General features: G+C 44.3%; 1 protein-coding gene and 1 long non-coding RNA gene across 3 annotated transcripts in view; both read left to right on the top strand.

Moving 5' to 3' along the window:
* The window catches only part of LOC126999413 (uncharacterized), a 40,153-nt gene that overhangs the window by 132 nt on the left and 17,521 nt on the right, over positions 1 to 22,500 (top strand). Inside the window, exons 1-5 of one of the 2 annotated variants that reach the window (XM_050861998.1) lie at positions 1 to 1,036; positions 5,296 to 5,489; positions 6,362 to 6,471; positions 7,680 to 7,837; positions 15,324 to 15,545. The exon at positions 1 to 1,036 is cut by the window's left edge and continues 132 nt beyond it. In XM_050861998.1, the coding sequence (XP_050717955.1) occupies positions 807 to 1,036; positions 5,296 to 5,489; positions 6,362 to 6,471; positions 7,680 to 7,837; positions 15,324 to 15,545 (914 nt within the window). In that variant the 5' untranslated portion in view covers positions 1 to 806. Of the gene's footprint in view, positions 1,037 to 5,295; positions 5,490 to 6,361; positions 6,472 to 7,679; positions 7,838 to 14,575; positions 14,801 to 15,323; positions 15,546 to 22,500 lie in introns of both variants that reach the window. The other variant, XM_050861997.1, reaches the window with a different exon arrangement.
* Positions 15,553 to 19,595, top strand: LOC126999415 (uncharacterized). Its single transcript, XR_007753325.1, has 2 exons — positions 15,553 to 18,905; positions 19,041 to 19,595. It is a non-coding gene; the product is annotated as an uncharacterized LOC126999415 (long non-coding RNA).

Raw genomic sequence — 22,500 nt, 5'->3', positions numbered from 1 at the left:
ACTACTAAACACCTATTCACTGTCATTCTATACATATCTTTGCACACCTCATCTTCCTTCTCCCTCTGCAACACATCTTACGTCTCCACATCACCCTAGCACATCACACCTTTCACACACCTATTGGCCAGTCTCACCCTAATACACATACCCTTTTGCACATCTCTCCTGCCCTAACCTTACCTTACCAACAGACCATCCCACCCTGACACACACACACACACACACACCTTCACAAGCTTACCCTGACCTTACCTCACCTTATCTCACACCTTCCCCCACGCGCACACACCCTACCTATCTAGTCCGTGTGCACCTCCTCCAATCAGTGCACACATCCCCCCAAAACGTGTATACCTCAAACCAAATTGTGTATATCAACTTGAAGAAGACGTGTAGTGTATGTGTTCTCACCATACGCACATACACACACACACACACTTTGAACCTGTGAAACGCGAGACGTACAAGTAACATACAGGAACGAAGAAGCAAAGGAAGAAAGAATACAAAAGTGATAAAGAAGGAAGGAGAGAAGAGAAGAAAGACAAGACATATAAATAACATACAAGAAGGAAGAAGAAGCAAAGGAAGAAAGAATAGAGAACTGATAAGAAAGAAAGAAAAAGAAGAAAAAGTAAACAAGCAATAAGAAGGAAGAAGAAAGAAAAGAAAGAAGAGAATAAAGGGGAAATAAGGAGAAAGGAAAAGAAGACAGAACAAAGAAGCAATAAGGAAAAAAGACAGAGAAGAAAAGGAAAGAAAACCAAGATTCATCAACTCAAAACTCACACCCACCAAGAACCATGAATCCAAAAGCAACAACAATCATGAGTCTGCTAATGTGCCTGCTGCCCCTCCTGCTTATACTACTGGTGAAGGCGGCGGCGGGGGAGATACAGGAGACGCTGACGGAGACCTTGCCCAACTTCATCGCGCAGGACGACCTCAACGACGGGCAGCATGAAGTTCGGATACACTACAACGGCGTCTCGGCCAAGCAAACATCCGTGCGGCGTGACCAGGGGAGCTCAAGGTAAGAGGAGAGTGGAGGAGGGGGAGGAAAGATGAATGAGGGAAGGGAGGAGTGGGAGGGAAAGAGAGAGAGAAGGATGGGATAGTGAGGACAGGTAAGGAAAGGTGAGATGTAATTAGAGCTGAAGGTAAGGTTGAAGATGACAATTGTAAGGGCAAGGTATGGTTGCGGTGGACAGGCATAGATGATTGAGGAGACAGGTAAGGGACAGGTGTGGTTAGGTTAGGGAACTTCAGGTGAGGGAAAAGAGGACAGATATAAGAACAGGTAATAGAAGAGACAGGTGTAAAGGACAGGTGACAGACAATGGGACAGTTGCAAAAGGTGTGATAGAAGGGGACAGGTATAGAGGACAGGTGTGAAAGAGGGGGACAGGTGACAGACAATGGGAGATTAAACAGGTGTAAAGAAAATGGAAAAAGAGGATGACAGGTAGAGGAAAGGTGTGATAGAAGGGGACAGGTGTAAAGTTGAGATTAAACAGGTGTAAAGAAAATGGAAAGTGACAGGTGTAGAGGAAAGGTGTGATAAGAAGAGGTGCAGAGGAAACGAGATAACGAGGGGACAGGTGAAAGGGAAAGGTGTGATACAGGGGACAGGTAAGGCAGAGGTGTGCGTGATAAGTTAGTGACAGGTGTAATGGCGTTTTAATTAAGGGAGAGTTTGAGATGCGAGCTACAGGTAAGAGTGAAGAGGTGACAGGTATGAGAGGGTGACAGGTGTGTGGGTAATTAGTGTGACAGGTGTGTTTGTGGGTTAATTAAGAGAGGTGTTTGAGATGAGGTGAGGAAAAGAAGGGGAAGAAAATAATGAAAAGGAAGAAAAAAGAGGAAAGTATTTGGGTGAAAAGAGGAAGAAAAGGTAAATAAAAGAGGAAGTTAGAGAGAGAGAGAGAGAGAGAGAGAGAGAGAGAGAGAGAGAGAGAGAGAGAGAGAGAATATGTGAAAGTAACCTAACCTCAAAAGTACTTCTCCTTTACATATATTAATGTTTTTTTTTTTTTTTAATATATCTCGTTTCCGCATTATATATATTTTTTTTCTATGTTGGTATTTAAATGTGGGTATGATGAATGTGGTGGTGGTGATGGTGATGATGATGGTGGTAGTGGTGGTGATGGTGGTGGTGGTGGTGGTGATGATGACAGTGGTGGTGGTGGTGATGATGGTGATGGTGGTGGTGGTGGTGAGGTGGTGATGGTGGTGGTGAAGTGGGTCGCTGTGGTGATGAAATTAGTGATGAAAGGAAGAAAAAAGAAAAGAAAAAGGGGAACAGAATAAAGTCAAGAAGCGGATAAAAGGTTAGAGAGAGAGAGAGAGAGAGAGAGAGAGAGAGAGAGAGAGAAATACAGAGACAGACAAACAGACAGACAGACACCAGACGGTCACTCAACCACCCAGACACTCACACCCACCCATCCACACACACACACACACACACACACACACACACACACACACACACACACACACACACACACACACACACACACAGTACACTTCACGGTCAATGGACAGACGAGCATTTACCCCCCCCCCCCCCCTTCAAAGGCTCTCTGTATAGCTTCATTGAGAGAGAGAGAGAGAGAGAGAGAGAGAGAGAGAGAGAGAGAGAGAGAGAGAGAGAGAGAGAGAGAGACTAATACGCTCATTATCTTACACTCTGTTTATATGCACTGTTCTCTAATTCTGTTTCCGTTTTCTGTTATCTACTCTATTCCCTTTCGTTACCCTGTCTTTTCTCTGGTTATCCATTCTGTTATCTGTTATTCTGTTCTATTCTCTTCTGTTATCTAGTTATCTAATTTTGTTCTCTCATTCTCTGTTCTCGTTTTCTATTTCCTATTTCTCCATCTTCTAAATATCCTTCTCGTGTCCTTCCCTTTCTTGATGTAAAAGGAGGAGGAGGAGGAGGAGGTGGAGAAGGAGCAGGAAGTGGAAGACTGTATGAATGCTTGAAATAGGAGGAGGAGGAGGAGGAGACGAAAAAGGGACAGAAAGGTTAAGGAAAGAGAGAAGAGGAGGAGGAGGAAGAGAAAGAAGGGAAAGAGAAGGAAAAGGAGGAGGAGGAGGAGGAAGAGTGTAGAAATGCTTGTAAGAGGAGGAGGAGGAGGGAAAGAAAGGTTAAGGAAAGAAAGAAGAGGAGGAAGAGAAAGAGGGGAAAGAGAAGGAAAAGGAGGAGGAGGAGGAGGAGGAAGTGGAAGACTGTAGGAATGCTTGTAAGAGGAGAAGGAGGAGGAGGAGGAAGAGGAGAAACATGTGTGACTGTGACTTACTGAGGAAGGCGATCTTGGAGGAGGAGGAGGAGGAGGAGGAGGAGGAGGAGGAGGAAGAAGAAGAAGAAGTAGCGTGAGTGTGGTTTACTATGAGGGAGAGTATACTTTTTTGAGGAGGAGGAAGAGGGGAGGGGGAGGAGGAGAAGAAGAGGAGGAGGAGGAAGAGGGGAGGGGGAGGAGGAGAAGAAGAGGAGGAGGAGGAGGAGGTCACCTGATACCAAATTCCATGATCAGATCTCTTACGACCTTGATAAATCTCTCTCTCTCTCTCTCTCTCTCTCGCCACACGTCATCAAAATCTGTCGCATAATAGAAAATGAAGTAAAAAATAAACACAATTCCTAGTATAAAACAATAAATAAGGTTCACACACACACACACACACACACACACACACACACACACACACACACACACACACGATTCTTCTTCTATGTATTTTTTTTCTATCTTTCTGTCAATTATTTTTTTTTCCTAGTTTTCTTCTCTTCGTCACTATCCTCCTCCTCTTCCTCCTTCCTTTCTCTCCTCACTTCCTTCCTCTTTCTTTCTCCTATTTTCTCCTTCTTTTCACTCACTTCCTTTCTCTTCCCTTCTCTTCTTCCTTTCTTTCCCCTCACTCCCTTTCTCTTCCCTTCTCTTCCTCTTCCTTTCTTTTCCCTCACTTCCTTTCTCTTCCCTTCTCTTCTTCCTTTCTTTCACCTCACTCCCTTTCTCTTCCCTTCTCTTCCTCTTTCTTTCTTTTCCCTCACTCCCTTTCTCTTCCCTTCTCTTCCTCTTCCTTTCTTTTCCCTCACTTCCTTTCTCTTGCCTTCTCCCTTCCTTTCCTCTCTTTTTCCTCCTTTCCCCTCATCCGCTTCTTCTTCCCTTCTCTTCTATTCTCCCCTCATCTCCTCTTCCTTCCCCTTCTTCTTTCCTTTCTCTTCATCCAATTCCTCTTCCCCTCTCTTTCTCTTTGGCAGGGTCACAAAAATATACCCCTATCTCCCTTCCCCTTCCCTTCCCTCCCCTTCCCATACCCCTCGGCAAGGTCACCAGCAACCCTCCCCCCTTTACCTAGTCTCGTGCCGGCCCTCGTGACCTCAACACCTGGTCACGTGCTGGAGTTCACCTGAGTGTTAAATGCCTTCCTCTGTTTACCTCTTGACCGCACCTTCGCTCACCTGTCCAGAGAGCTCACATGTTTTTTTTGTTTTTGTTTTGTTTTGTGTATCTTTGTCACGTGTTTAGGTTCGGGGTTTCCTATTGTATTTCTTTTATTTATTTTTCATTATTATTTATTTATTTACTTTCTTATTTACTTTATTTATCTATTATTATTTTTTAGTTTAGTTTAGCTTTGTCACGTGATTTGGTTCGGGTTATTTTATTGTTATTTTTCTACTTATCATATTATTATTTTTTTCTTATAGCTGTTTTTTTTTATATATCTTAAATAATTTTTCTTCTTTTAAAATAGGATAACCATTTTTTTCTTCCTCTCAACTACTATTGCTTCCACTACTATTACCATCACTACTACTACTCTACAGCAATTGCAACTACTATTACTACTACTACTGAGGAATAAAATCACATCTTTCTATCTTTTCTTTCTTTTCTTTTTTTTCTTTCCATATTTTACTTTATAGAAGAGAATATCGTACTTTTTTCCCCCTATATATAACATCTTTCGTCAATCCCTTCGTCAGTCTCCTTTCTTTTCTTTTTTTCTTTCCATATTTTACTTTATAGAAGAGAATATCGTACTTTTTTCCCCCTATATATAACATCTCTCGTCAATCCCTTCGTCAGTCTCCTTCAATTCAATACTTAACACCTTTTCTTCTCCTCCCTTCGTCAGTCTCCTTCGATTCAATACTTAACAACTTTTCTCCTCCCTTCGTCAGTCTCCTTCATTTCAATACTTAACATCTTTTCTTCTCCCTTCGTCAGTCTCCTTCAATTCAATATTCATCACCTTTCTTTCTCCTCCCTTCGTCAGCGGGTTGGTGCTACGTCAGATCCACCACCGCCACCGCCTCCTGACGCTGGTGTACGTGGGCGAGGCGGCGGAGGACCTCAGCGTGGACGGCCTCTCGCTCAGGGACTGCCGGGTATCTGCGGATGACGGCGAGGTGGCGGAGTTCCTCGAGAAGTTTGTGGAGGACGCGGCGGTGGCGAGAACGTCCGCGGCGGGTGAGTGTTGCCTTGGAGACGAATTATGGGGGGCTTCTTGTTCTTGTTCTTCTATTTCTTTTCTTGTTCTTCTTCTTTGTCCGTGGATGGTGAGTGTTGCCTTGGAGACGAATTAAGGGGGGCTCCTTGTTCTTGTTCATCTATTTCTTTTTTCTTGTTTTTTTTTTTCTTGTTCTTCTTCTTCGTCCGTGAATGGTGAGTGCTGGTCTGGAAGTGATGGAAATAGGGGTTCTCTTGTCTTCCATTAAGTTCTCTGTCCTCTGTTTTCCTCTTCTTGGTGTTCCGTAAGATTGCATTACAGTTGTCAAAAATTGTGGATTTGGCGTTTAGCTTAGACTCGTGGGTTTAGAAGGTTCATTAGTGTTTCTTTAGACATAGGGAAGATTCAGATTCGAGTTTCTTTAGACAAAGGGAAGATTCAGATTCGAGTTTCTTTAGACATAGGGAAGATTCAGATTCGAGTTTCTTTAGGCATAGGGAAGATTCAGATTCGAGTTTCTTTAGGCATAGGGAAGATTCAGATTCGGGGAGCCATTTCGCGAGTTTCTAGAAGCAAAGAGGCGGTTAATGTCTCCCACTTGTTCCATTTCGTGAGTTTCAAGAAGCACAGAAGCGATCATGTCTACCATTTGTGTTTCTTCAAATAATATACTGGAGCCACTTTTTGAGTATCTTCTTCACTCGGCCTCTTGCAGTTTCCCTATGTTCTTATGTCCCTTGTCAGGTTCGAAGGGCGCCGCTTCTTGAGTTTAGGACCCACAAAAAAGTCGAATAAGTTGTCAATTCTGAGGTTCTTAAGAGTAACATGCGTAGGAAAGCTCAACAACAGACATGCTCATAACCTTCCTTCCCCTTCCTTCTACGTCCTTCAGGCTCGTGGTCAGGCTCCCTCAACAACGTCACCTTCGTCCACCTTGATGAGGAGGACCAGCTGCCCCAGTACCTCCGTCCCGTCCTTCACTTCAGGAAACTCCGCGTCCAGGTAAATATATAGCAATACCTCCGTACACCTGAGCTATCACCTGTATTGTTAGTCTTGTGTTATCTCCCACTGTCACATTACTGCTGCCCTTCTATGGCGCCGTTTCACTGACAGACACTAATATAATCTGTTCTGTTTTTCCTTCTTAATTCCCTTCTATCTACCGTCCGTAGTTTCATTTACAAACACTAATACAGTATCTTATCTGTTTTCCTTTCTCATTACTCTCCTACCGCGCAGTTTCATTTACAGACACTAATATAATCTGTTCCCTGTTTTTCTTTCTTAATTTCCTTATATCTATCGTCCGCAGTTTCATTTACAAACACTAATACAGTATCTTATCTGTTTTACTTCTTCATTACTCTCCTACCACGCAGTTTCATTTACAGACACTAATATAATCTGTTCTCTGTTGTTCTTTACCAACACTAATACAATATCTTATGTCTTCCTTCTTCATTACTCTCCTACCGCGCAGTTTCATTTACAGACACTAATATAATCTGTTCTCTGTTGTTCTTTCTTAATTCCCTTCTATCTACCGTCCGTAGTTTCATTTACAAACACTAATACAATATCTTATGTCTTCCTTCTTCATTACTCTCCTACCGCGCAGTTTCATTTACAGACACTAATATAATCTGTTCTCTGTTTTTCTTTCTTAATTCCCTTCTATTTCATTTCTATTTTATTTACAAACACTAATACAATATCTTATCTGTTTTCCTTTCTCATTGCTCTTCTACCGTGCACAGTTTCCTTTACCAACACTCAATTCAATCTCTTCTCAGCCTTCCTTTGTTTCCTTTCTCAACACTCCTCTCCCACGCACTGTTTAATTTACGAACACTGATACAATCTCCTATGCTTTCCTTTCTCATTGCTCTTCTACCGCACACTTTCCTTTACAAACACTCAATTCAATATCTTATCTGTCTTCATATCTCATTGCTCTCCTTCCGCAGTTTCATTTACAAACACTCAATACAATCTCTTCTCTGCCTTCCTTTCTCCATACCTTACTACACTAATACTTTTGTTCTCTTTTCCTTTATCAATATCCTTTTACCAACACTCAATACAATCTCTTTTCTGTCTTTCTTTATCCAAACCCTGCTTCACACACTTCTGTTCTCTGTTTTCCTTTCTCAATATCCTTTTACCAACACTAATACAATCTCTTCTCACTTCTTTCCTCCTCACAGTGTCGAGACCACAAGCGTGAGGTTAAGAAGGCGGTGAGGGCCCAGCGGCGACTTGACCGACGCACTAACCGCCACCACCACCACCAGGAAGACAGCAAAACCGACAGCCCCTCCAGCAGCACCGCCGTCAGCAGCCCAGCCAAGTCCTCACTCTCTAGGTAAGTACAGAGGCTGCCTGCTCCTCCCCTGCCACCCTGTATATCATCCCCTGTTGAGTCTTGCGCATCAGAACACTAAGGAACCGATCAGACACGTGCATGATACGAGCTTAAGACATGAGGTTGATGATTAAGAAAAAGAATAATAAGGTCCAGATTCTCAAACGTTTCGGAGGTCACACACGCATATTTGGGAAGGGTTTCGTGGAGATTGTTAGCATTTCAATGGGTAACTTTATGAGCCTGGTGATGAATTGACACCATGCACCATGAATGTGAAAAACCACTCATGAGAACTCGATTATTCTCCTTTTGTGACATTTAGAAATACTTGTTGTGAACTCCGAAAGCGTTTGAGAATACGTGCCTAATAATTATAAGCAACCCAATCAGATTCCATGCACGATATGAGCTTTAAAAAATGAGATTGACGAATGAACACACAAAAAAACCAGCACCGTATGACAACCAAAATAAACAAAATGAAGCCTGCTGCATTTTTTAAGACAATAAGGTTCATGACATCATACAATTTGCCTGTATTATAAAACCCCAAAACTAAACTGTGATGATTCTGTATATTATGTATGTATGTATGTTATGAGTGCCAAGGGTCAAGCTGGCACTCTATGGCACTGGACGCGAGGAGGTGCAAGGTAGGGCTGCATGTGGTCACGTCAGCCCTGCCTCGCTCCCCCTCTTCCTGTCTCCTGCTGCTGCTGATGATGATTATGATGCTGCTGGTTCTATCACACTCCCTCTCTCGCCTCGCTCTCGTTTCTCGCTCCTGTGGTGATAGAGGTGGTTTTAGTGGTGATGCTGGTGTAGTGTTGTGCTGCTGGTGGTTTTAGTGGTGTAGTGTTGTGCTGCGGTGGTGCTGGTGTGGTGTTGCGAACGGTGATCATGATGGTGGTGGTGAGGGTGGTGGTGAGGGTGCAGATACGTAGTGGCGGTGGTGGTGGTGGTACTGGAGCAACGTTGCCAGATTGTCGTACTCAGTCTCTTCTATTCACCCGACCCCAAATACTGGACTCAACGTTGCCAGATTGTCGCACTCAGCCTCTTCTATTTACCGACCCCCGACCCCAAATACTGGAGCAACGTTGCCAGATTGTCGTACTCAGCCTCTAACATTTACCGACCTCCGACCCCAAATACTGGACTCAACGTTGCCAGATTGTCGTACTCAGCCTCTTATATTTACCGACCCCCGACCCCAAATACTGGACTCAACGTTGCCAGATTGTCGTACTCAGCCTCTTATATTTACCGACCCCCGACCCCAAATACTGGAGCAACGTTGCCAGATTGTCGTACTCAGCCTCTTATATTTACCGACCCCCGACCCCAAATACTGGACTCAACGTTGTCAGATTGTCGTACTCAGCCTCTTATATTCACCGACCCCCGACCCCAAATACTGGACTCAACGTTGCCAGATTGTCGTACTCAGCCTCTTATATTTACCGACCCCCGACCCCAAATACTGGACTCAACGTTGCCAGATTGTCGTACTCAGCCTCTTATATTTACCGACTTCCGACCCCAAATACTGGACTCAACGTTGCCAGATTGTCGTACTCAGCCTCTTATATTTACCGACCTCCGACCCCAAATACTGGACTCAACGTTGTCAGATTGTCGTACTCAGCCTCTTATATTCACCGACCCCCGACCCCAAATACTGGACTCAACGTTGCCAGATTGTCGTACTCAGCCTCTTATATTTACCGACCCCCGACCCCAAATACTGGACTCAACGTTGCCAGATTGTCGTACTCAGCCTCTTATATTCACCGACCCCCGACCCCAAATACTGGACTCAACGTTGCCAGATTGTCGTACTCAGCCTCTTATATTTACCGACCCCCGACCCCAAATACTGGACTCAACGTTGCCAGATTGTCGTACTCAGCCTCTAATATTCACAGATCCCCGACCCCAAATACTGGACTCAACGTTGCCAGATTGTCGTACTCAGCCTCTTATATTTACCGACCTCCGACCCCAAATACTGGACTCAACGTTGCCAGATTGTCGTACTCAGCCTCTAACATTTACCGACTTCCGACCCCAAATACTGGAGCAACGTGCCAGATTGTCGTACTCAGCCTCTTATATTTACCGACTTCCGACCCCAAATACTGGACTCAACGTTGCCAGATTGTCGTACTCAGCCTCTTATATTCACCGACTTCCGACCCCAAATCTGTCTCCTGGTCCTCAATAACAAGATTAATTTATATTTATCGTTAAAATAGTTAATACCTCGTTTCTTGGCAATACTTGGGCGTCAGAAATCGGTAAATACTATGCTCTGAGTACGATAATCTGGCACCGGTGTACTGGAGTCCCGTCTACATACCAGGAAGCTAATTGATGTCCCGTTGGAACTAATGAAACGTGTCCCAAGAAAATGCAATAACACAGAGGCGAAAAAATCCCGTTCTGTAACATCACAGTACTGGAGATCGTACCCGGAACCCAGTTGTTTTGCTGCCCTAACCTATACTCAGAAGACCCGGGTTCGATTCCTGGCACTGTGGGGTTACATTACGGGATGCGTTCTCGTAGGAAAAAGCGAAATCTGTACCATAGTGAAGCCATAAGCTACACCATTGGAGACAGTAGTGACCTAACCATACATCCCGGCAGCAACTATAAATTAAATTCGCCTGCGCCACTAACGGGTCGGGGTCGCCCAAGAGGCCCCTCAAGACAGCCTACCGGCGCTATAGGCATCCCCAAAAATAAGAATAAAAATAAATAAATAAAAACGACTTTACATATTGGTTATTGTAGACACCAAAAGACTACAGAAGGACATTGAGAAAGCATAAACCAGGACTTTGATGTATACAGACGAGTCCAGATGTGTATATATGACGATGCCGAGGGTAGAGAGACACACAGCGAACACGGACGCTACAGTGGTGCCCCAACGAAAGGAAGTGACGGCAACAACGGTGATGATGGAGCCGTTAAGCGCGTAAACAGGATAATAACGTGACTTGCGACTTGGGTAAACAGCGTAATAACAGGAAGGCGTAAATACAAGGGCGGAAAGAACAACGACAACAGTGCGAACAAGATAAAGAAGAAGGAGGAAAAGAATAATAAGAGGGAAAAGGTGAAGGAGAATAAAAATAGAAAAAAAGAAAGGCAAAGAGGTGAGGTTAAGCGCGTAAACAGGATAATAACGTGACTTGCGACTTGGGTAAACAGCGTAATAACAGGTAGGCGGAAAGAACAACGACAACAGTGGGAACAAGATAAAGAAGGAGGAAAAGAATAATAAGAGGGAAAAGGTGAAGGAGAATAAAAATAGAAAAAAAGAATGACAAAGAGATGAGGTTAAGCGCGTAAACAGGATAATACGTGACTTGGGACTTGGATAAACAGCGTAATAACAGGTAGGCGTAAAGACAAGGGCGGAAAGAACAACGACAACAGTGGGAATAAGATACAGAAGAAGAAGGCGAAAAGAATAAGAGGAAAAAGGCGAAGGAGAATAGGAATATAAAAAAAGAAAGACAGAGTTGAGGTTAAGCGCGTAAACAGGATAATACGTGACTTGCGACTTGGATAAACAGCGTAATAACAGGTAGGCGTAAAGACAAGGGCGGAAAGAACAACGACAACAGTGGGAATAAGATAAAGATGAAGGAGGAAAAGAATAAGCAGAGGAAAGAGGTGAAGGAAAATAAGAATATAAAAAAAGAAAGACAGAGTTGAGGTTAAGCGCGTAAACAGGATAATACATGACTTGCGACTTGGATAAACAGCGTAATAACAGGAAGGCGAACAGTGGGAATAAGATACAGAAGAAGAAGGCGAAAAGAATAAGAGGAAAAAGGCGAAGGAGAATAGGAATAGAAAAATAAAGAACAAGGAAATATTAAAGAACGCCTAAGAACGTGAATAAGATAATAATAATAAAGATAAAAATAATAATAAGAAGAAAAAGACGAAAAAGAAGACGAAGAAAAATACGAATAAAAAAAAGAACAAGATAATAATAAAGATAAAAATAACAAGAAGAAAAAGACGAAGAAAAAGAATATGAATAAAAAAATAAAAAATAAGAGAGTATTAAAAGACGCCTAACGCAGAGAATAAGATAATAATAATAACAATAAAAACAACAATAATTATGATAATAACAGAAGGTCAAAAACAACAACAAACAACAATAACAACAACAATAGAACAAAAAACAAAAAAAACTAACACTAAGAATAAAATAACAACAACAATAATGATAATAATAATAATAGACTAGAAACGGTGCCAAGAGAACTCCCATCCGTCCCCCCCCTTCCCTCTCCCTTCGCGGCCTTGCTCGGGGTCATGCTAAGGGGAGTGCCAAGCGGTGCCGAGCGTGGTGCCAAGTTCCGCCCTCCAAGCTATACCCGACGTACTAACTCTCCCTTTCCTTTCGCCCTTTTTATTGTGGTTAAGTTTATTTACTCTCCCTTTCGCGGTTGTGTTAGGTTGGTTTGAGTTTCGGTTTTAGATTGTTTTGTTTTGATTGAGTTTTGTTGGTTTTCTTTTTTGGGGGGTTTGTCTTTCTTTTTTTTTTTTAAGGACTGTGCACGCTAGTTAGACAGTCCCTCTTCTTCTTCTTCTTCCTCTTTCTTCTTCTTCTTCTTCTTGCTCTTCCTCCTCCTCCTTGTTCTTCTTGTTCTTCCTCTTCTTCCTCCTTCTGCTTGTTCTTGTTCTTCTTGTCCTTCCTCCTCCTCCTCCTTGTTCTCGTTCTTGTTCTTCTTGTTCTTCCTCCTCCTCCTTCTTCTTGTTCTCGTTCTTGTTTTTGTTCTTCCTCCTCCAACTTCACTTCTTGTTCTTGTTCTTCCTCCTCCTCCTCCTTGTTCTCGTTCTTATTCTTCTTGTCCTTCCTCCTCCTCCTTCTTCTTGTTCTTCTTGTTCTTCTTCCTCCTCCTCCTCCTGCTCTTCACATTATGCTTGTTCAGTCTTTCCTTCTTTCCTTCTTTCTTCTTTTTACTCTTCTCCTTCTTTCTGTTATTCCTCCTCCTTCTTCTCTTTTCTTTCTGCTCCATCTGAAACTACTACTTTTAATTCTTCTCCTTCTCTTCCTCCTTCTCTACTACTACTACTACCACTACTACTACTACCACTACTACTACTACTACTACTACTACTACTACCACTACTACTACTACTACTACTACTACTACAACAACTACTATTACTATTACTACTACTACTACTACCTTGATTTAAAGACCAATATCGCATGCCTATTATAGTTACCTGAGCTTGCATCCACGCACCTGAGTTACCTTGAACGGCTGATTGACTGATTGATTTCCACCTTGACTGATTGATTATTGATTATGATTTGACTTGATTTTTTATTTTTTTGTTTATTTAATTTGTCTTGTGCCTGAAGTGATTGACTGGACTTTTTTTTATTGTTTTAACTTATGTTTTTTATTTGTTTATATTTGTTTTGTGCTTGTTTATTATTATTGATTATTAGAACGCCATAGATGAGCTTTTGTTTATTAATTTCTGCATGAGGCTCTTTAGTAATAGTACGAGTCTAGTATGAGCTTTTTTGCATTGCTATTATTATTATTATTATTATTATTATTATTATTATTTATCAGTATTTATTATTATCATTTACCATCATTAAGTATTATAGTGAAACCAAATTGTCGAGTCCGTTTTGATGTTGGCTCCCGCGGGTCTATTTCTCCCCTCTGCTCTGCCACACAGCCCCAACACCTATTTTCTCCTCTCATATGTTACCTACAGCTTACATATGAGAGGAAGAGATAGGTGCTGGGGCTGTGTGGCAGAGCAGAGGGGAGAAATGGACCCGGGGAGCCTACGCCAGACCGGCCTTGACATATTTGGAAGACTTTTTTTATATATAGTGTTGATTTCCAGTTTATCATATTTTGTCTACTTTTTTATGTGCAATGTATAGTATTAGTTTAGTCTCCCATGTCCCTTTCTCCCTTCTGTCCCACCGTTCAGTTTGTTTATCGAAGTCTTAGGTCATTAACTCACTAATTAACTTCAGATGATTTAAGTATATAAAAAGGATGACCCATAGCGACTTGACATTCTATATAGTTTCTTTTTTTAACTTCAATTTTGTCGAGTTATTTTTTTCACTTCAAGACTAAAAACAAAATTAAGTAAGACCTATAACTATTAGACATTCAATTTAGATTATTTTTTTCAACTTTCATTCGGTCGAGTATTTTTTTTTTATCGGTGAATTTCCTTGTGTTTAGAGGTTTCCCAGACATTCATTATTTTGTAGACTTAGATGAGGGTAGATGAATGTTTGTTTGTTTGTTTGTTTGTGACGGACTGAACCCTAACGTTAGACAGTGACGGAGGAGGAGAAGGAGGATGGTGATGCAGAGGAGGAGGAGGAGGAGGAGGAGGAGGAGGAGGAGGAAGAGGAAGAGGAAGAGAAGGAAGTTGAAACGGAAAACAAAGAGACGGAATAGAGATGTGACGATGACGAGGTGAAAGTGAAAGTGAGACAGGTGTGGACAGGTGTGTGGAAGGATGCAGGTGTAGGTAACGACAGGTATAGGACACGAACTGACACACAAACTTCCAAACAACACAAAAAACATAACAAAACGCAGACGCAAAACCCAAAGACAACACAACACAAGGTAGATCAGGTCACAAAACTCGGTGGTGGTGATGGTGGTGATGATGGTGGTGGTGACGATGGTGTTGACGCAGGAGGAGGCGGTGGATCCTCAAGGAGTTCTTCATCCTGCCGGGGACCAAGTGGTGTGGGAACGACGACCTCGCATCCTCCTACGGCGACCTCGACGGACACGTGGGCGCCGACAAATGCTGCCGCCAACATGACAAGTGTCCCCTCAACATCGGCGGCATGGCTTCGAAGTACGGAACCTTCAACAGACACCCCACCACCGTCTCCCACTGCATCTGCGACGAGAGGTGAGTGGGACGCTGGCTGGTGGGTCGGGGGGTCAGTGAGTGGGTCCGAGAGGGCTGAAGAAGGGTCCGATCCCACTCTCTTCTTCTTAGGGTGGTTTGAAACGGTTGGTCTTCGTGATTTCAACCTCGTGTCGTTTCTTCTGCGGATGAGAAACACTTGAGGGCCGCTTGGCGTGGTCTGGGGTTCGATTCTTCAGGTATTGGTTCCTCGGTGTCGAAGGGCCGTTCTTGTCATGGTTAATTCGGTGTTGTCAGGATTAAAAGAGTCTGTAATTTTCCTGGGCGTTCCTGGTTCTTCGTTCCTTTGCGTTGTCTGTGAGAGCGTTGAAAGGTCGCTTCGGTGTTCCATTCTTCGGCTTTTTGTACAGTGCATCGTCTTGGAGGTGTTGAAGGCTCTGGTCTTTATCGGTGGCTGTGGTTTGCGAGGTGAGGCGAAGGTGTGTGAGGCAACATCAGCAGCAGCATAACCATCAGCATCAGGAGCAGCACGCGGGGCCAGGTGAGTAAGAGCATGTCACGGCAGGTCGAGGCGGTCACTCCTCAACTTCCGGATGCCGTTCACGAAGTGGTGCGGCGCCCACTACGACGCCCACACCTACGGGGAGCTGGGCGGCCTGGTGCGGGTGGACCACTGCTGCCGCCAACACGACCTGCACTGCCCTTACTTCATCGAGTTCATGAAGGAGAAATACGGCCTCTGGAACACCAACCTGGGCACCATCAACCACTGTGGCTGCGACTTAAGGTCAGTGCGATTTCCTCACGCCACAGCCCAGCCCCGCCACCTCCTGGGGCGGGGCGGGGCGGGGCTTGGTTATGGGTGTCCCGCAGGCGAGGCGAGGCACTGTTATGCAAGGGCCGCCTGCAGTGCCGAGGAAACAATCACAGTGAAAGCTTTGCGGCCGCTCACAAGTTTGGTTTGAGTGATTCACGGCGGGACTCGCGGCCGTTTTCGTGCGCGAGGTCAGTATGGGTGTTGGCTGCAATGTGGGCGTCATGGGCTGTCAACGGTGCCGCGGAGGCCTGGAGGCAGCGGAGGAGGTGGTCAGGCTGCCTCTCCTCCCTTCGTCAGCACCAGCAGGCACCCCACACGCCCCTGCCCTCCCTTTCATTTACGACTTTGAGTGCATGGGCGTGACGGAGATTGTGTAATGAAGTTTCTCAAGGTGGGGAGGGAGGGTAAGGCAGGGTGGAGGGGGTGGTAGGGTGGAAGGGGGAGGCAAGAGAGTGGAGGAGGAGGCAGAGAGGAAGAAGAGGTAGGGTGGAAGGGGAGGCAAGAGGGTGGAGGGGGAAGGCAGAGAGGAAGTGGGAAGTAGGGTGGAAGGGGGTGGCAGGGTGGAAGGGGGAGGGAGAGATGCTGGGCGTGGTGGGGCGTCTGACGGGTGCCCTTTCCCTGCCCCGCCCACCCCTGCCTGAAAGTGCCCGCCCGGTGCCTCCCTGGCGGGGCGGCACGCTGCCAGGAGGGCCGCGTGGCCGTGTTTGGGGCGCCCGCTACCTGACGCCCGTATTGAGTTCCTGCAGGGGCGGTGACGGGCGGAGCGGGTGACGAGCGGGCGTGTTTACCTGAGGACGCGGGTCTGACGGTCATCCTTTTTTTGTAGACAGTTCACGAGTCGCTTCATTTTTTGCTTGTCACTTTCTTTTCCACGTCCTCTCTTCCCGTTTCCTCTTCACTAAGTTTTGATCTTTCTCTTCACGTCACTAATATCTGCGGCGGGGCGGGGCGGCAAGCGAGGGTCAAACGGTCACTTATCTTTATCTTATTTTGTCTCATTTTTTGCCCGTCACTTTCTTTTCCACGTCCTCTCCCCGTTTTCTCTTCACTAAGTCTTGATCTTTCTCTTCGTCACTAATATTTGCAGCGGGGCGGGGCGGCAAGCGAGGGTCAGACGGTCATTTTTTTATTCATATTTTGCTTAATGTTTTGCTCGGCACTTTCTTTTTCACGTCCTCTCCCCGTTTTCTCTTCACTAAGTTTTGATCTTTCTCTTCACGTCACTAATATCTGCGGCGGGGCGGGGCGGCAAGCGAGGGTCAGACGGTCACCTTTTTTTCTTATTTTGCTTAATGTTTTGCTCGTCACTTTCTACTCCACGTCCTCTCTCCGTTTTCTCTTCGTCACTAATATTTGCGACGGGCCAGACAATCACCTTTTTCTTTCTTTTCCTTTTTTCCTACATGTTTTTACTCGCGTTACTTTCTTTTCTTTCCTCTTCCCGTTTTGATATTTTTCTTCATGTCACTAATATCTGCGACGGGGGACGGGGCGGGGCGGGGCGCGGCGGGTCAGGCGGTCAACATTTTTCTTTTCCTTCTTTCCTTTCTTTTTGTTGCTTCATGTTTTGTTCGTCCCACTTTCTTCTCTTCGTCCTCTTCCCGTTTTCTCTCTCTTCACCTCGTTCTGATCTTTTTCATTCACGTCGCTTTGATATTTTTCTGTCATCAAAATTTTCCAACGTTTTCAAATATATATACAGAGAGAGAAAAAACATGAACTCTCTCTCTCTCTCTCTCTCTCTCTCTCTCTCTCTCTCTCTCTCTCTCTCTCTCTCTCTCTCAGCAACACCAATGACGAGGAAAAACAATAAAAAACAGCAACAACAACAAACACTACCATCACCAACAAACCTAAAACAAACACTAGCAACATCAACTAAACAACAACAATAACAACAACACAAGGTCACCAGCATACCAAAAGAAGATACAATGGTGAAGGAAGGGAAGGGGAGGGGAACACGGCCGAAGGGGAGGGTTAAAAAGTAGCCCAAGACGAGTAATGACCCGCGACCTCGTAACTTTTCCCGCGACCCGCCTTCCTGAAATAGCCCAAACGTGTGTGCTTGCAAGGGAGGATCGAAGGGAGGGAAGGAGGAGGGAGGAGGAGGAAAGGAAGGAAGGGAGGTTAGGTTCAGTAAGGGAGAGAGAGAGGGGGGTCAGGTTCAGTAAGGGAGAGAGAGGGAGGAAAGGAAGGAAGGGAGGTTAGGTTCAATAAGGGAGAGAGGGAGACGTTTGAATGTGTAAGGGAGATGAGAAAGGAAGGGAGGAAAAGAACTGAAGGAAAGTAATGGGAAAAGGAAAAAGGAAGGGCCAATTAAGGGAGAAATGTGAAAGAATAAGGGAGATGAGGGAGGAAGGAAAGGGAAGGAAGAAGTAAAAAGGGAGGTAAAGTAAGGAAGAGAGGAAGTATAAGGGAGATAAGTTTGAGAGTAAGGGAGAAAGAGAGGAAAGGGAGAAGGGAGGTTAAGCTAAGTAAGGGTGAGGAAAAGTGAGGGAGAGAGGGAGAAGTTTGACAGTAAGGGAGATAAGGGAGATAAAACTGAGAGGGAGGTAGGGAGAGGAAAAGTGAGGGAGAGGGAGAAGTTTGACAGTAAGGGAGATAAGGGAGATAAAACTGAGAGGGAGGTAAGGAGAGAAAAGGGAGAGATAAGACCCACATTGAGAACTTTGATGGAAGCGAAGGGAGGGAAACGAACACACACACACACACACACACACACACACACACACACACACACACACACACGGACGAGCTGCACAGTGTTGCCAACTTCGTGATGTTACCTGCCACGTGGAAGGAAGTGATGCAACGCTGGCGAACAGGTGGAAGAGGAGGTGGAGGGAGAGGGAGAGAGGGAGGGTGGAAGGGAGGGAGGGAGAGGGAGGATCATGCGAGTAGGCAGAGAATAAAAAGAAGGAAAAGAGGGAAGGGAAACATTGATGAAGAAGGACATGTTAGGAAGAAATGAAGGAGAGAAAGGGAGGGAGAGGGAGGAAGAGAGGAAGAGAGAGAAGGAGGAAGGGAATAGGAAGAGAATTAAAAGAAGGGAAAGAAGGAAGGGAAACGATGATAAAGTAAGACATATTAGGAGGAAATGAAGGAGAGGAAGGGAGAGAAAGAAAGAGAAAGGAGGGAAGGAGAGAATCATGCAAGTGGATAGAAGAGGGAGAATAAAGGGAGGGAAAAGAAACAGTAAAAGATAGGTTAGACAGGGATAAAGGGAAAGAGATGGAAAAACGGAGGTAATTATACAGGTAAACGCAGAAAGGGAAAAGGTAGGAAGGAAAAAAGGAAAGGTAGAGAGGAAAGGAGGAAGATAACCAGGTGAACGAGAATGAAGGAAAGGAAGTAAGGAAGGAAAGAAGAAAGGAAGAAGAAATAACATACAGGTAAACGTAGAAAAGGAAAAGGAAGGAAGGAAAGAAGGAAAAGTAGAGAGGAAAGAAGGAAGATAACCAGGTGAACGAGAATGAAGGAAAGGAAGGAAGGAAGGAAAGAAGAAAGGAAGAAGAAAAAAATAACATACTGGTAAACGTAGAATGGGAAAAGGAAGGAAGGAAAGAAGGAAAAGTAGAGAGGAAGGAAAGGGGAAAGGTAGAGAGGAAAGGAGGAAGATAACCAGGTGAACGAGAATGAAGGAAAGGAAGGAAAGAAGGAAGAAGAAAAAAATATACAGGTAGAAAGAATCGAGGAAAGAGGACAACACACACACACACACACACACACACACACACACACACACACACACACACGAGGAGGAGAAAGCAGGCCAGAATTTTACGCATACGAAGGTGAAATCCACAAAATTCAAAGACGCTCACCTTAATTAGAAGATACACAGGTGAGCAGGGAAGGACATTGGGGAGGAGGAGGAGGAGGAGGAGGAGGAGGTATTTTGACAGGTGATACGGGGATTTAATCAACAGGTGGGCTACGTGTTATGCACCTTATTTATGGAAACACACACACACACACACACACACACACACACACACACACACACACACACACACACACACACACATTGCCAACGATTTAAGTCGGCAAGAAAACACAAAATAGTACTGTCAAATGAAACACCGTAGTAGAAATAGAAGTAGTAGTAGTAGTAGTAGTAGTAGCATAGTTGTCATTCTTGCGGCCGGAGGAAAGGTAAGATAAAACACCTGTGGAGGAAGAGGAGGGAGGGAGGGGGAGAGAGATAGAGAAAGAAAGCGAGAGATAGAGAGAGACAGACAGACGAGAGGTGTGTCCAAAATCCCGTCCTCTGATTGGCTCTCCGGTGACCTCAAGAGCTGTCATTGGCTACACACACACACACACACACACACACACACACACACACACACACACACACACACACACACACACACACACACACACACACCTTCCGTCCCCTCCCCCCCTCCCTCCCCCACTAACATAACCCGTCTGCGCAACCTACGAACGCTATTGGCCGAGAAACACCGCGCTAACTTTAAACTCGGGTTGTGATTGGCTCCGAGCGGTGGTGTGATCCGGAGTCTGGTCGGCGCCGCGGTCGGGTTTGGGCAGGTGAGGCGAGAGTGAGGGAGTGAGCCGAGTAGCGCCGCGCCGGGCCGGGTAACGCCTCCTCCCTAACGCCGGCTTGTGTTGGGTCTCGTAATGAAGGGTTTGTTGGGTACTTGGACACGACTCGACGCGCCCAGACATACCCAAAGACGTAGATATGGACGAGGCGGAGGAGGAGTTGAAAGAGATGATGGAAAGGCTAAAAGATTAAAAAAAATACCTGGGAGATGGTTATATTATTGAAAGGAGTAAGGAAAAAGAAGTAGACATGGAGAAGGAAGAGGAGTTGAAAGAGATGATGGAAAGGCTAATAGAGAAAAAAAACTACCAGGGAGATGGATATTTTTTTTTTACAACAAAGGAGACAGCTCAAGGGCACAAAAAAAGGAAACAATAATAAAAAAAAGCTCGCTACTCGCTGCTCCTAAAAAGAATCCAAGGAGGCGGCATGGAGAGTAATAGAGTAAAAGCTAAAAAAAGGAAGAAAGAAAGAAAAGAAGCATACCTGGAGGATGGTAATATTAAGAAGAGGAAGAGTGAGGAAGAAGAAAGACAAGGAGAAGAAGGAGGAAAAGATGATGATGGAGGGAAAGGCTAAAAACGAGAAAAAGTAGCTACCTGGGAGATGTTTATAGTATTGAGAAGAGTAAAGAAAAGAGAAGGAGGAAGAAGAGAAAGAGGAGAAGGAAGGAGAAAAGATGATAAAGAGGAGAGAGGCTAAATATGAGAGAAACTAAATGTAGATGATTACAATATTGAGAAGAATGAGAGAAGAGAGAAGAGGTGGTGATGGTTGAGGAGGAAGAGAGAGAGGAAATAACTGTAGATGAAGATGATGTTATTGAGTAGAACAAAGAAGAAGAAAGGAAGAGGAGGAGGAGGAGGAGATAAAAGTGATGATGGAGGAGGAAGACCAGGAGGAGAAAGAAAAAGAATAACTGTTTAAGATGAATGAAAAAGAAGATGAAGTTGATGAGAGAAAACGAGAAAGAGAAAAAAAAAAAGAGTAACTGGATAGTGGAAAAGAGAAGATGCTATTATGGAGAAGAGGAGGGAAGAGAAGAAGAAGAAGAAGAAGAAGAAGAAGAAGAAGAAGAGGAGGAGGAGGAGGAAGATAAGTATAGCCAAACGTTCCATCTCCTCCCCACCTGTTGTGTGTGTGTGTGTGTGTGTGTGTACAGGTGTGCGAGTTACCTGTTCCATTGTGTACCGACCTGTCTACACACCTGCCTCACCTGGTTATATAGAGACAATTAGTACTCTCTCTCTCTCTCTCTCTCTCTATTACTTTCTTTTCTCATATATTTTAATCACGTTTTTTTAATTCTTTTCTTTGTTTTCTTTTATTTCATTTTCTTTTTTCGTTCTTTCTTTTTCTTTCTGTTTCCTTTTCTTATTCCTCTTTTTCGTTCTTCCTTTTATTTGTTTCCTTTTTCATTCTTTATTTCTTTCCTTCTTTCTTTCTTGCATTCATTCTGTTTTCTCTCGTTCTTTCTTCTTTCTTTATTTCTTTTCTCTTATTTCTTCTTCGTTCTTTCTTACTCTCGTTCTCTCCCTTCCACAAGTTTAACGGTTACTCTCTCCTTCTCCCTGACTTATTATTTCCTCTCCCTTTCTCCCTTCCTTCGTTCATTTCCGTCCCTTCCTTCCTTTCTACTCGCGCGGAACGGATCGACGGAAGGATGATAAAAGACGTCTCTCTCTCTCTCTCTCTCTCTCTCTCTCTCTCTCTCTCTCTCTCTCTCTCTCTCTCTCTCTCTCTCTCTCTTATTACGTTTTTTTCATTTCCTTCTTTTCTTTCGTAGTTTCCTTCCTTCTCTTCCTCTTCTCCTTTCTCTATTTTTCTTTTACTTCCTTCCTTCCTTCCATTCTTGCCATCTTTCCTCTTCTCTTTCCTTCCTCCCCTCTTCTCTGTTCCTTCCTCCATCTTTCCATAATTTAACTTCCCTATTTCTCTTCCTTTCTTCCTTCTATACGTCTCCTTTCATTCCTTTCCTTCCTATCTTTCCTTTACTCATTTTTCCCTATACATCTTCCTTCATACCATTCCATCCCTCCCTCTATACATCTTCAATTTCTTTCCTTCCTTCTTTACTATATCTTCTTCTATACACCCATTCCTTTTCCACTTCTCTTCCTATTCTCTCTCCCTTTCTCCTCCCTCTATACATCTTCAATTCCTTTCCTTTCTATTCTCCTTCCTTTCCTTCCTTCTTTTCCATCTTTTCTTCTATACACCCTTTCCTTTTCCACTTCTCTTCCTATTCTCTCTTCGTTTCTCCTTCCTCTATATATCTCCCTCTATCTCTCCTTCTCTTCCTCCCTATCTCTCCCTCCCTCCTTAGTCTCCGGGCGGCATAAATTCCTG

This window comes from Eriocheir sinensis, chromosome 16, assembly GCF_024679095.1.
Source record: "Eriocheir sinensis breed Jianghai 21 chromosome 16, ASM2467909v1, whole genome shotgun sequence".
Lineage (NCBI taxonomy): Eukaryota > Metazoa > Arthropoda > Malacostraca > Decapoda > Varunidae > Eriocheir > Eriocheir sinensis.
Note: the sequence above shows the minus strand (reverse complement) of the source record. Positions and strands in the feature narration are given on the sequence as shown.